The 15,200-nt window shown below is 40.5% G+C and overlaps 1 protein-coding gene across 1 annotated transcript in view; it reads right to left on the bottom strand.

Annotated features, from left to right (window-relative positions):
* Nucleotides 1–15,200, bottom strand: part of sema3aa (sema domain, immunoglobulin domain (Ig), short basic domain, secreted, (semaphorin) 3Aa) — a 90,238-nt gene that overhangs the window by 12,353 nt on the left and 62,685 nt on the right. The window contains exons 7-14 of the mRNA XM_060903318.1: nucleotides 14,883–15,025; nucleotides 13,327–13,441; nucleotides 13,159–13,228; nucleotides 10,535–10,679; nucleotides 8,390–8,609; nucleotides 5,049–5,140; nucleotides 4,913–4,954; nucleotides 4,674–4,831 (exon numbers count right to left, since the gene is read on the bottom strand). Coding sequence (XP_060759301.1) covers nucleotides 4,674–4,831; nucleotides 4,913–4,954; nucleotides 5,049–5,140; nucleotides 8,390–8,609; nucleotides 10,535–10,679; nucleotides 13,159–13,228; nucleotides 13,327–13,441; nucleotides 14,883–15,025 — 985 coding nt within the window. The remainder of the gene's footprint in view (nucleotides 1–4,673; nucleotides 4,832–4,912; nucleotides 4,955–5,048; nucleotides 5,141–8,389; nucleotides 8,610–10,534; nucleotides 10,680–13,158; nucleotides 13,229–13,326; nucleotides 13,442–14,882; nucleotides 15,026–15,200) is intronic.

The raw sequence follows: 15,200 nt of genomic DNA, 5'->3' as shown, positions 1-15,200 counted from the left end.
CTTGTGCCTGGTCCAGGCTAAAGTTAGACCTTTCCTTGCAGTTTTGTGCTATCTTTGTGCTACCACATGCTGGAGAACAAGGCAGACTCTCATATTCCTTCATATTTTACAAATGCTTAAAAATAATCACAAGGATTTCCTGCACTAAATTAAAAACTGGAGAAGTGTTCGAGCCCAGGCTTGTTTTGTATGTAAGCGATAATAAATGATGTGAGGGAGACTTGTGTCATGGTCCTTAAACAGGAGTTTAGGGGAAAATCCAGAGATTAGACCAGTGGCATAGCCAGGAATTAATTTCAGACGGGTGATATGCAAATATGCAAAATAAAATCACAGCATGATCTGTGCAATTCAGTTGAAATGTGTGACACGCTCATGCAGTTTGGTGATGATATTCATGATTTCTCATTTTAATTATTTAAGGCAATGGTTCTCAGACTGGAGTCCATGAAGCATAGCCAGGGGGTAGGTCATTTTTTAATTTTGTTACAGTGCTAGAAATCATAACCCATCATTATCAAAGCTGTATTATTTATTAAATTCTTATAGTTATTAACCTGTTTGACTGATGACTCGAATTAAACGGGCTTATATCAAGCCTCAAGAGTTTAATATTTAAACAGTTCATAAAATGAATCTCTAATGAACGGTTTTGTGGAATTTTTTTTCTTTTTTTAGAGGTATAGAGACCCCTGTAGCTCTGAATAATAATAATAATAATAATAATAATAATAAACCATTAACCGATCTTGCCATATCAGTAATGTTAATGTGCGTTCCACTGAACATTTAAAAAACAAGCTAGGAAAAGTAACACCTAATGAAGACCCAGAGCTTCCCATGTTTTTCACCTCCTTCAGTAAACCTCCATTTAACAGTTACTCCATGAAATCGAGCCGTACATGAGCTGATAGTCGACGAAGCGCATAGCACCGAGTTGGCTATAAGCCGTGTACGACGAGATTGAGTGGAATAACTGTTTTATTCTGTCCACATTCACTGGATTTTGAGAAACAGATCATTTTTATTTTTTTGCAAATTCAATAAATAAAACCTTTGTACAAAACGTCCGACAAAATCAGTTCCGCTTTGAATGAAAACAAACCGGCGAAATGACAGGAGCAATTTGTGAAAAATGCAATAATAATAATAATTCTTGAAAAATAAAAAAGATACGCTCTTACTGTCAAATACTTTGATTCCATATTTTGTTTCTTTTTTGTATTTTTTTGGGGTTTTGTTTTCGAGTAGAGTTTTTTATTTCATCCTCGGTTGGTTCAGCAACACGTGCCGCCATTTTGTTCTTCTTTTGGGTTTTTTTGGCAGTTGGCAAACCAACTTAAAGGTGCATTACTGCCACTGACTGGGCTGGAGTGTAGAACAGGAGCTATGAGGTGGGTGGGGGTGGGGCTTCTGTTTCTTTTAAATACTTGATAACAAAGCGATATATCTGACTTGATGAGCTCCACCATTTTGTTTTTCTCTACTCTCAGTATATGAGCTGATATCCTAGTAATAGAGTAGCCAATCAGAACGCGCGACTGCTCATATCTAGTGAATGTGGATAGAATAAACTTCATTCTCTGTCACCTCTTTGTATCTAAACACAGAGTGTAGATAATTGGCTTGCATCTTTCTCACAGAAATGTGGAAAAATGATTGATTCTACTTGGTTAATCCTATTTCTCACCATAGCCAATCAAATGTCATTAAACAAATTAAGGGGCATGCACATTAATGTCTTAGGTGGTTAAATATAGAGGAATCCTCATGAGGACTTTGTTGACTATAATTATATTCAGCTCAATTACTGTACAAAATGTGTTATGTTAGATGTATGAAATCATCTGTGCTGTTTGTTTTCCAAAATGGTTTGTTTTTCAGGTTTTTTGCAATGGCTCAAGTCGGAAATCCCATCAACTACACTTCTGGATCAGGCTCATTTTGCAGGTAGAGATAGGCAAGAGCTTCAAACTATCATGTTCCCTCTCTTTCCTCAATTCTTGGTGTTCCAGATCTGAATATATCACTTTTTAAAGGGGAACTGAAGTCATTTTTAAACTTGCTTTATTTCTTAATTAACGTGTTATTCAATTACGTTTTCGGTTTTAGATAGATAGATAGATAGATAGATAGATAGATAGATAGATAGATAGATAGATAGATAGATAGATAGATAGATCCTTTAATAATCCTTTACAGGAAATTACAGTGTCACAGCAGCACAACGTTCAGACATCACATCACACATTACCTCACCGCAAACTCTAATAATTGAATACTACTATTAATAGGTTAAAATAGATAAATAAATAATACTAACCTTACATCTAGTATATCTTATATATAGTAACCTTATATCGTGACTCGTATTGGCAACTAATTGCAATTAAATATTATACTTATCGGCCTATTTGGTTTTTAGCCATGTTGAATTTAGTTCGTTTGGTCCACGGCAGGCGTCGCTTATCTGCATGATCTTCACGAGACTTGTGCGAGACTTCGAAACGTGAAGTGTCAGCCAGGTGTCAGTGCCGCCATTTTGAAAACTGTTTTCCAAACGGAATATTGCACAAAAACGAGTTTAAATGACGATTACTGCCGACTTTTTTCAAACTTTCCTGATTGCTATCAAAACCAACAAAACTTCCGGCTTGATTACATCAGCATTCGAAAGAGAGAGCGTGTCTTTTGACAACGTTGGCAGATGTTGGTCACTTTGATTTCCGCTGTACGTTTTACTTCCGTCCTACGATGTCTCGCACAGGTCTCAACGAATTTCGTTTACGGCCATTGCTTTGACATATGGACTGATATATTACATAGCATATTTCAAACACTCATAACTTGCTATAGCGGTGACAAAATAGCGATCAGAAATGCATTCCGATATTTAATAAAATGAGATAAATAAAATTTTGATAATAAAAAAATTGCCTTCAGTTCTCCTTTAAATCTCTCTTCCTCTTACTCTTCATCTTACGCTGTCTTGATGTGTCACACCCTGTAATTCCATCCACCCCCCCCCCCCCCCCCCCTTGTCCTAGGTGATAAGAGTACGAGTGTGAAGTGTGAGAAGTCTGTTCTTCATTGCTGGACTGGTGGAATGAAAAATTTCTCCAGTATTTGATGAGGAGGGTGTCGCCATGCCCACATTTGCCAAAGAGGAAATGCCTTAATATCATGGCTACACATGGTATCCACACTACACAATGGAAAGAGTTGTATACTTTACAGGAGAGATGATATGTGCTTGTGGTGAAGAGCTGAGGGAGCTCCGTGTGTGTCTTCTATATTCTTTACGGAAACTATCCTGTGGTATAAGCAATGTAGGTGGTACATTATATTTAAAAACTGCAGAAATGGAGTTTCTGTTGCTTTGCTTATGAGTACGTGGTGGTTAAACTACGAAAGGTTGAATTAAAGGAGAACTGAAGGCAAATTTTTTTATTATCAAAATTCTAGGGCAGCACGGTGGTGTAGTGGTTAGGGCTGTTGCCTCACAGCAAGAAGGTCCGGGTTCGAGCCCCGTGGCCGGCAAGGGCCTTTCTGTGTGGAGTTTGCATGTTCTCCCCATGTCCGTGTGGGTGTGCTCCGGTTTCCCCCACAGTCCAAAGACATGCAGGTTAGGTTAACTGGTGACTCTAAATTGACCGTAGGTGTGAGTGTGAATGGTTGTCTATGTGTCAGCCCTGTGATGACCTGGCGACTTGTCCAGGGTGTACCCCGCCTTTCGCCCGTAGTCAGCTGGGATAGGCTCCAGCTTGGCTGCAACCCTGTAGAACAGGATAAAGCGGCTAGAGATAATGAGATGAGATCAAAATTCTATTTCTCATTTTATTAAATATAGGAATGCATTTTTTGATCGCTGTTTTGTCACTGCTATAGCAAGTTATGAGTGTTTTGAAATATGCTATGTAATATATCAGTCCATATGTCAAAGCAATGGCCGTAAACAAGATTCGTTGAGACCTGTGCAAGACATCGTAGGACGGAAGTAAAATGTATAGCGGAAATCAAAGTGACCAACATCTGCCAACACTGTCAAAAGACGCGCACGCGCCCTCTTTCGAATGCTGACGTAATCAAGCCGGAAGTTTTGTTTGTTTTGATAGCAGTCAGGAAAGTTTGATAAAAGTAGGCAGTAATCGTCATTTAAACTCGTTTTTGTGCAATATTTCGTTTGGAAAACAGTTTTCAAAACGGTGGCACTGACACCTGGCTGACACTTCATGTTTCGAAGTCTCGCACAAGTCTTGTGAAGATCGCGTGGATAAGCGACACCTGCTGTGGACCAAACGAACTAAATTCAACATGGCTAAAAACTGAATAGGCCGATAAGTATAATATTTAATTGCAATTAGTTGCCAATACGAGTCACGATATAAGGTTACTAAAACTGCAAACGTAATTGAATAACACGTTAATTAAGAAATAAAGCAAGTTTAAAAATGACTTCAGTTCTCCTTTAATGCTCTAAACTTTGGTATGTTTCCAGATAGGCTGATTTACTAGAAGGTACAAATGAGCGCACAAGTTTGTATCTTGTATGGATTTTGGATGGGAAAATGAAAATCTTCTTGGTACAAAATATTTTTGTCTTATTCGTTTTACCCTAACAGTATGCAATGCTTTGCACTCAACTGTAAGTAGGTCTGAATGCAAGTCCTGACCTCTTTGCGGTAGGGAAATATCTGGAGCACTCAGTGCCATCCCAGGCGCAATATGGATCTCTGGCCAAACAGCATTCAGCACATGCTTTGCCATACACCTCACAGCGATGCAGTGGCATCTGGGATATGCCCACAGCTGAACCCAGGTAGAGCTGTTGCTGTTGGAAGCAAATAGAAACCAGTAAGTAAAATTTTATGAGCCCTAAGTGCTCTCATCCAACTATCATTCATAGACTTACTTGTTTAGTCGAGAGCTCCATAGCAGTGATAGGGGTGGGTTCCTACAGAAGAAAAAACAGCTCCTAGTTACTGGTATTTTTCATGTGAATATTACTGAACACGGAAATGTAACTGCGCTGGTGTTGAGGAGCATACCCTAAAGACGGTCATCTCCTCCAGCACCACTTCTTCCAGGTCGTGCCAGCTCTCTCTGGGGATGGTCACCACCTTCAGCACTGTCCCTATATCTGTACATACATATACATACAACACCAGTCAAAAGTTTGGACAGACCTACTCATTCATAGGTTGTTTTTTTTTTTTTTTGTATTTTCTTTAACCACAAAATGGTTGTTATCTCGGAGCAGCTTTCAGCTTTGCAAGGAATACGTATTTCGGAGACCAAATGGAATTGAATTGAACAGAATAGATAAAATGGACAGATATGGATGAGTGGTGTGGACGTATAAAGACTGCGTCTGTTCGAAAGACCAAACAATCTCTATCTTATCGACATTCGGCTCCCTGAACAGCACCGGCCTTGATCAAGGCCGTTGCTGGGAAAACATTTCCCCCAGAAAGTCACTGCTGGGAGACACTCTCGCATTCTTCGCATTCCTTCCACAATTTTCCATGGTCGCTGTTTTTCACCCCCAGTGTGACAAGTGGGTGCGTGACCAGCGCCGCTTGCATGGCTGCAGGAGCGGACGGCTGCTTGCTTGCGCTGGGTTACCTCTACCTCCTCCCCTCCCCTCCCCTCCTACCCCCTTCCCCCCAACCCCTGATTGCCCCCTCCTTCCCCCCTTTCCCCCCCCAGTCCCGTGTTTTAAAGTGTACTTGTGTTATGTGTGCTTGTGCAGAGGCTTTTAAATGCTTCCACACTGTACTCCTGATAGGAGCATAGTGGGGGGGGGTGTTCTTTTTTCCTCATCTTTCCTCATGTTACTACTGTGTTTCCTTTTATTTTATCCCTGTCTTCCTGTCCTGTTCCCCCTCTGTAAGGACAGGTTGATGGTCAATTTCACTGGAAACAGTGACAATAAAGGGTTCATTCATTCATTTTCTACATTGTAGAACAACACTGAAGACATCAAAACTATGAAACAACATATAGAACAGATATGGAATTATGTGGTAAAGAATAACAAAATATGTTTCATATTTTAGATTCTTCAAAGTAGCCAGCGTTTACCTTGATGACGCTTTACACACTATTAGCATTATCTTAACCAGCTTCATGAGGTAGTCACCTGAAATGCTTTTCAATTAACAGCTCTGCCTCATCAAAAGTTACTTAGTGGATTAATTTCTTGCCTTCTTAATGTTTTTGAGATCTCATCTCATCTCATTATCTCTAGCCGCTTTATCCTGTTCTACAGGGTCGCAGGCAAGCTGGAGCCTATCCCAGCTGACTACGGGCGAAAGGCGGGGTACACCCTGGACAAGTCGCCAGGTCATCACAGGGCTGACACATAGACACAGACAACCATTCACACTCACATTCACACCTACGGTCAATTTAGAGTCACCAGTTAGCCTAACCTGCATGTCTTTGGACTGTGGGGGAAACCGGAGCACCCGGAGGAAACCCACGCGGACACGGGAAGAACATGCAAACTCCACACAGAAAGGCCCTCGCCGGCCACGGGGCTCGAACCCGGACCTTCTTGCTGTGAGGCGACAGCGCTAACCACTACACCACCGTGCTGCCCCATGTTTGAGATCAAACAGTAAATAGAAAATAATAAAAATACAGTAAATAGCCCTATTCCATCCACAACTGTAGTAATCCATATTATGTCAAAGACCATTCAAATAAGTAAAGAGAAACGACATCCATCATTACTTTAAAACACAAAGTGTCTTTTCCTTAATAAAAAACAAAACATTGACTTCGAAGGCGTGTCCAAACTTTTGACTGGTACTGTATATCCTTGACTTGCAAGTGACGTCAAAGCAAAATAGAAACCCGGATATCGGCCATGTTGGTGGATATACCGTACAAATGCGGGGTCAGGTGACATTCCATAAAAAACATAGTCACGTGTGCGCAACTTTTTGTTTTTCCACTGCTTTAAGTGTTCTTTTAGCTCTGCCATATCTTTGTGCTGTATACGGTTGCGGTCACGACAGTACTTGTGACCGTGGCACATTCCAATTTTTTAGAATTCCGTCTGTGATTCGGAAAGAGGGCGAGGAAACTCTGAGGTTTAGTACGGAGAGGAGACGAGCAAGGCTGAACAACTTCGGCAGGGCTGATCTAACAGAGGCTAAAACCAAAACAGCTCGTGTTTGCAGTGATCATTTTATCTCAGTTGAGAGTCAAAAGCTTTCTCAATAATATCATGGAAGAATTTTATTTCATGTTGTTAGAATTTTGCTATAAAATGAGTGTTCTCTTGTCATGGTTCACTCAGTTATTGTTACAATTTTAACACATGTATTACCATTTTGCTTCTAGGAGCGCCAGCTAAATTATACGACAGAAACAATCCAGACTGGGCACCCACTCAGAAAATGGGCTGTTTCGTCCAAGATCAGACTCGATTCTTCGGCAGCCAAACCAGATAGAATGTGATATCTGGGTACTCGATGGTCGGTAGAAGCGTCTTATCTTCAGAAAAATCTGACTTTTTAAAAATAATATGGGTCAAAACCACACATATCTACACGTATCTTCTCTTTGTATCGAATCTTCGCTCGACCGTTCAAATCATGGTAATACTGAGAAAATTCAGTATTGTTTACAGACACGCTTTCAGCGGCTGCCATCCTAGTTGCTTTGTAGCTCCACCATCATGGCGGACGCTCATGACGTAGCACATTTTGATCACGTGGTTGCAAGTCATCTATACATACATGAAGTAAACTCTTCAACCACCACTGACCTAATGTTAATTAGTGGTGACCTATTAGAACTGCTGAGAATATCATCTAAACAGTGAAACATGGTGGTGGAAGCATTATGTGCAGAAATATCCTTGGCCTTTTGGTTACTTCTTTGACTAATCCCCTCTTCACCTGGTCAGTGAGATTTAGTGAGCCCCTTTTTTTTTTAATAGCCACCCCCTCTCTGATACCATTTCAGAAACTTTGTACCAGATTTGTTTAGTAGCACCTTGGTCTTCATGATGTTCTCTTTGTAGATATGTTCTCCAACATAATCTGGAGCCTTTTCGGAGCAGGATCAGGGGACACTGAATATACTGCAGCTCTTTAACTGTTGACTCCATTCCATTAATGGTTGCACAAGAACTAATTTATGGGTTTACAGCAATGGAGTAATGACATAATTCCAATGAAGTGTAATTCAGTTTCAGGGTGATCACTTATGTAAGCAATGGCAGTACTACAGCTGATACACTTGTACAAGTACCATGCCATTACCATGTTGGTGTTACTATGTTTAGAAAAGTCCATCAACCATAATAATATCTAGTCAGTGGTGGTCCTCAACCTTGTCTCATTCTTCAGTGTCGTGGTGAATAGATACTAGCCTGTGCCAATGAACATGACATCATACTGCCCGTCCTCAGCCTCAACACGGTCCACCACTAGCTGGGTGAACTGGTACTCTGCATCTGTGCGCACCACGATGGGTCGTCCACCAACCGGCTGCACTGGGTTATACATGGCAGGGTGCAGACGGGCGAATGTAATCACATCATCTGGAAGGTCTTTGGTGGTATCAAAGCCACCAAAGGTTTTACTGGGGCACTGTGGAAGGAGTGAGAAGAAGATGAGATTACTTCAGCTGGGGACACTCCAGTTTAAAGGAGAACTGAAGTCATTTTTAAACTTGCTTTATTTCTTAATTAACGTGTTATTCAATTACGTTTCGGTTTTAGTAACCTTATATCGTGACTCGTATTGGCAACTAATTGCAATTAAATATTATACTTATCGGCCTATTCGGTTTTTAGCCATGTTGAATTTAATTTGTTTGGTCCACGGCAGGCGTTGCTTAGCCGTACGATCTTCACGAGACTTGTGCGAGACTTCGAAACGTGAAGTATCAGCCAGGTGTCAGTGCTGCCATTTTGAAAACTGTTTTCCAAATGAAATATTACACAAAAATGAGTTTAAATGTTGATTACTTCCTACTTTTTTCAAACTTTCCTGATTGCTATCAAAACAAACAAAACTTCCGGCTTGATTACATCAGCATTCGAAAGAGGGCGCACGCGTCTTTTGACAATGTTGGCAGATGTCGGTCACTTTGATTTCCGCTGTACGTTTTACTTCCATCCTACGATGTCTCGCACAGGTCTCAGCGAATCTCGTTTACGGCCGTTGCTTTGACATGGACTGATATATTACAGGGCATATTTCAAACACTCATAACTTGCTATAGCAGTGACAAAATAGCGATCAAACATGCATTCCGATATTTAATAAAATGAGAAATAGAATTTTGATAATAAAAAAAATTTGCCTTCAGTTCTCCTTTAACATTTGTGCGACTATATAAGGAATAAAAACACAACATGGCATGGAGCTCATTCCCTCAGCAGCTTAATTTTTCTCACTCTTGAAGTTAATAAGACAAAAAGAATGCAGCTTGTCGTGTTACTGAGAAACCAGAATGTGCAAAGTCTTCTGTCATGAAGACTTTCCAGTGTGAGAAAACCTAAATTTACAGCTTTACCACTGACTGTTACTAAATGCTGACACTCGCGACTCCTTCTAAAAATGTGAAATAAATGTCTGCTCACAGAAAACTTCACCACACACTTTCAGATATATTTGTAGATCATCTGCCGTACAAGTCCCTGTGTAAGTTGTTGTTACGATAGAAACGATAATGTATTAAAACAAGTGTCTGAACACCTTCTGACCAATCAGAATAGAGCATTCAACAGCACTATGGTATAAGTTCTATGTGGTATAATATCTCATCTCATCTCATTATCTCTAGCCGCTTTATCCTTCTACAGGGTCGCAGGCAAGCTGGAGCCTATCCCAGCTGACTACGGGCGAAAGGCGGGGTACACCCTGGACAAGTCGCCAGGTCATCACAGGGCTGTGGTATAATATTTAACAGTTATTCCATGAAATCAAGTCGTACATGAGCCGATAGCCGAGTTATCTATAATCCATGTACGACGAGATTGAGTGGAATCACTGTTTTATTCTATCCACATTCACTGAATTTTGAGAAACAGAGCATTTTAATTTGTATTTTTGGAAAACTCGATAAATAACTTTATACAAAACGTCCAACAAAATAATTTCTGCTTAGAATGTAAACAAACTGGCGAAATGACAGGAGCAATTTGTGAAAAATGCTATAATAATAATTCTTGAAAAATAAAAAGGTACGTTCTCCCCATCAAATACTTTCATTCCATATTTTGTTGCTTTTTTGTATTTTTTTGGGTTTTGTTTGCAAATAGAGTTTTTATTTCGTCCTCGGTTGATTCAGCAACACGCTCCGCCATTTTGTTTTTCTCTACTCACGGTATATGAGCTGATATTCTAGTAGTAGAGTAGCCAATCAGAGCGCACGATTGCTCATATCCAGTGAATGTGGATAGAACAAATATGGTTATATATACACAACTGGCTTCAATGTACAAGAGTTACATCATTTTATACAAAAGTACACATTTAGTAAAGCACATTCTGAACCAGGAACTTACTGTGCCGGGGCGGGGGTATGGGACCCTGCCTTGGAAGGGCACCCACTGGTAATTTGGCCCATCTCTGTGGGCGTAGGGGCCTAGAAACACCCTCCTGATATCAGCCATGCTGTACATGCAGATAGCTGACCCACGAAAGATGTTACTGTGCAGAAGAACAGGAAGAAAATTTAGTTTCATATCACAGAATAAAAAAAAAGAAAAGAAATAAAAGACACGTCTTTGTGCATCTGATGGGAGTAATCAGAAATTGAAGGAGATTGACTGCATTTGTAAAATATGTTAGGGAAAAAATTCAATTTGGTACACTGGAAATGATCATAGCGATTTTACACAGTCAAGGTCGCAGACACGTATACACACATCCACCCACACACACTCAGATAAAACATTGATCCAGTGCTGTAGCCTCGGAGGTTCATTAAGTGGTAATATTAAATGCCAGTCCCCAGAATGCACTTCTATTCATCTCTAGAACAGAGCACTTAGAAAGCCAATTAAAGCGGTCTAATTCCTCAAAGCTGGTAATTGAATTTTTGAGGATCTTGTTCTTTGCATACATTAGATATGTGGCGAGGCGGGAGTGCTGAGTTCGCTCTGGCCGACTGCACTGCTTTTATTGCTGCTTGACAGTAATGAATCATGATGTGCTTGCTCTCTTCCTCATATCTCCTTTGCATAAACACGCACCCAGGCAATATGTGTGAAAGCACTGCATGCTCATCCATTATCCTCAAAGTCTGGCCTTCTCATGTAACTTGTTTGTCTGCTTTTGTTCCACTTGGCTTCCTATTTTAATCACATTTCCTCCAGATTGGGCTGAGATGCTGCTGATCAGGCAGTAGATACAGTACATAGGAGTTTGAATGTTGGATAAAGGTGTCTTTCCTTTCCCTACAGTGGTGCTTGAAAGTTTGTGGACGCTTTAGAATTTTCTATATTTCTGCATAAATATGGCCTAAAACATCATCAGATTTTCACACAAGTCCTAAAAGCAGATAAAGAGAACCCAGTTAAACAAATGAAACAAAAATATTATACTTGGTCATTTATTTATTGAGGAAAATAATCCAATATTACATATCTGTGAGTGGCAAAAGTATGTGAACCTTTGCTTTCAGTATCTGGTGTGACCCCCTTGTGCAGCAATAACTGCAACTAAACGTTTCCGGTAACTGTTGATCAGTCCTGCACACCGGCTTGGAGGAATTTTAGCCCATTCCTCCGTACAGAACAGCTTCAACTCTGGGATGTTGGTGGGTTTCCTCACATGAACTGCTCGCTTCAGGTCCTTCCACAACATTTCGATTGGATTAAAGTCAGGACTTTGACTTGGGCATTCCAAAACATTAACTTTATTCTTCTTTAACCATTCTTTGGTAGAACGACTTGTGTGCTTAGGGTCGTTGTCTTGCTGCATGACCCATCTTCTCTTGAGATTCAGTTCATGGACAGATGTCCTGACATTTTCCTTTAGAATTTGCTGGTATAATTCAGAATTCATTGTTCCATCAATGACGGCAAGCCGTCCTGGCCCAGATGCAGCAAAACAGGTCCAAACCATGACGCTCCCACCACCATGTTTCACAGATGGGATAAGGTTCTTATGCTGGAATGCAGTGTTTTCCTTTCTCCAAACATAACGCTTCTCATTGAAACCAAAAAGTTCTATTTTGGTCTCATCTGTCCACAAAACATTTTTCCAATAGCCTTCTGGCTTGTCCATGTGATCTTTAGCAAACTGCAGACGAGCAGCAATGTTCTTTTTGGAGAGCAGTGGTTTTCTCCTTGCAACCCTGCCATGCACACCATTGTTGTTCAGTGTTCTCCTGATGGTGGACTCATGAACATTAGCCAATGTGAGAGAGGCCTTCAGTTGCTTAGAAGTTACCCTGGGGTCCTTTGTGACCTCGCCGACTATTACACATCTTGCTCTTGAAGTGACCTTTGTTGGTCGACCACTCCTGGGGAGGGTAACAATGGTCTTGAATTTCCTCCATTTGTACACAATCTGTCTGACTGTGGATTGGTGGAGTCCAAACTCTTTAGAGATGGTTTTGTAACCTTTTCCAGCCTGATGAGCATCAACAACGCTTTTTCTGAGGTCCTCAGAAATCTCCTTTGTTCATGCTATGATACACTTCCACAAACATGTTGTGAAGATCAGACTTTGATAGATCCCTGTTCTTTAAATAAAACAGGGTGCACACCAGATTGTCATCCCATTGATTGAAAACACCTGACTCTAATTTCACCTTCAAATTAACTGCTAATCCTAGAGGTTCACATACTTTTGCCACTCACAGATATGTAATATTGGATCATTTTCCTCAATAAATAAATGACCAAGTATAATATTTTTGTCTCATTTATTTAATTGGGTTCTCTTTATCTACTTTTAGGACTTGTGTGAAAATCTGATGGTGTTTTAGGTCATATTTATACAGAAATATAGAAAATTCTAAAGGGTTCACAAACTTTCAAGCACCACTGTAGGTCTGACGGATTTAGGCATGATGGAAAGAGGCATGTCTGAACAGCGGAGTTGTATCATAGTGTGCATCTGACATGCATGTCCTTAATGAAGAACAAGACAAAGAGAGGAGAGGAGTGATTGCTTTTACCTGGAGGTCGTGAAAACCGCATAGATGACTGGGTTCCTTGGGTCTTTGGCAGTCATCAAAAACACGTCCTCTGAAAGGGCAAAACATTGCAAAGTTCATTCCTCTTGGACAGAGAATAAGTTTTATCTAATGTAGCTCTTTCGAGTGGAAAAATGAACACCCACTTACGGAGCTCATCAAAGTGTGTATCAATGCCGTTGAGCCCTGGGACGGAACACGTCAGTTTAGCTTTTAGGAACGTAGTCCATTTGTTCACCAGACTCCTGTGTCCTCCCTCATCATTCTGGATAACACACACATCATATACAGATACACATCTCAGGAATAGCTAAGGGCCCGGTCCCACAACACCGATAACTATAACTACAACTATGACTATACCTCTACCTGAATTTAGTTCCAGTCTGCAGCAGTCACACCACAACTACGGTATAGTCCCGACTCTAATATCGCTTGGTCCTGACACTCAGGGAAATAAATGCATGCAACTTACGAATAGTCATGGAAGTTTTTTCCAAGTAGTAGCACATTATTCCGGGTCATACTTATAGCTTGGGCTTCAAAACAACCCGTGGACACTCTCCGGTGGTTGACAAAATATGGATAGGTCACGGATTACGGAAATATACTAAAAAAAGGATACAAAATACGGAGTGGTTATGGATTTTAATACGGATGCATCATGGATGCTAATAATTGATGGATCGGTCACGGACGTTTCAGTATATTACAGACTGGTTACCGATTTCATTCAGATAATGCATCATGGATAAAAAATTAAGAAGTCAAAAACAATTAAATGCTTGGACTGGCAAAGTTCATAATTAAAATATCTTACCTGCATTTATATGTTTACTTTATTAAGTTAAGATCGATATTTCACAGAAAATATCACATATCCGTGAATAAAAGATCCGTGCTTTGTATTATATTTTTTTATTTTCCGTGATTCTGTATTCTGTGACTTCATGACACAATAAGGATGTCCAGGGAAAAATAGCACGTGCTCAGACATGTAAACAATTGCCTGACTGGTCAGATGTTTTATCAGATCAGGTCCAGGCCTGGAAAAAGGATGGAAAAAGGATGGATCTCATGGATACGGATAAACCCAGGCCTGGGATATAGGTATCGTTATCGGTCTGGTGTGACGACCAACCACATAAACTGCAGGGGACTGATCTATAGTTATCTTTATAGTTGTAGTTATAGTTATCGGTATAGTGGGACCAGGCCTTAAGGGTTCATAGTTTTTCCATTCTTTCCCCAATTTGGTCTTGCTGATTCCCACCCACTTGCTAACTCATCATGCAATGGCTCTACCTCGGGAAGGTGACGACAAACACATGCTTCCTCCAAACCAACCTTCACATCTTTTCAAACTGCTGCTCATGCTGCATCACAGGGCAGTATAACACACTTGGAAGAAAGAGATATCTGCCCTCTTCTGCATACATGAGCTAACATACACCCATGATTGGCTAATGTTTCTGTAATTAACAGAGAAGGGATTTTGCCATCACTCCCACCCAGAGAGCACAGCCAAATTTGCTCTCTTGATTCCTAGCCATGGATGGCTGTGACATCGTTAGGATTCAGGTGCACAATCTCCTGATGATACGATGATGATGATTTTACTGTTGAGCCACTTGGAAGCCATAGATTTCATAGATTTGTCAAGAGGTTCTACTTGTGTCAAGGTGTGCAGGTATGTGTACTGTTACCTTACACAGTTGTGCTATTCTGGAGATGGTGGCTTTGCCTGTGTGTTCTCCATCCATGGCGTTCTCTTTGAAGAACAGGAAGATTTTGTCGTCTTCTGGGTTATCGCTCTCAGGGATGAGGTGAATGCCAATAAACTTGGGATCTGGCAAATATATACCAAGAAATGTTGGATAGAATTCAAGATTTCTATTATGGTATCTCAAGTCAGCCAGCAGTTGAATCTTAAGAGATGCTTGGACCACACCATGACGGCACATTAAAATTGAATTGTAATGTACTCTCAGTGACCCTTAGAACTCATGCACATGAACAAGTGG

Source organism: Neoarius graeffei, chromosome 21 (assembly GCF_027579695.1).
Source record: "Neoarius graeffei isolate fNeoGra1 chromosome 21, fNeoGra1.pri, whole genome shotgun sequence".
NCBI lineage: Eukaryota > Metazoa > Chordata > Actinopteri > Siluriformes > Ariidae > Neoarius > Neoarius graeffei.
Note: the sequence above shows the minus strand (reverse complement) of the source record. Positions and strands in the feature narration are given on the sequence as shown.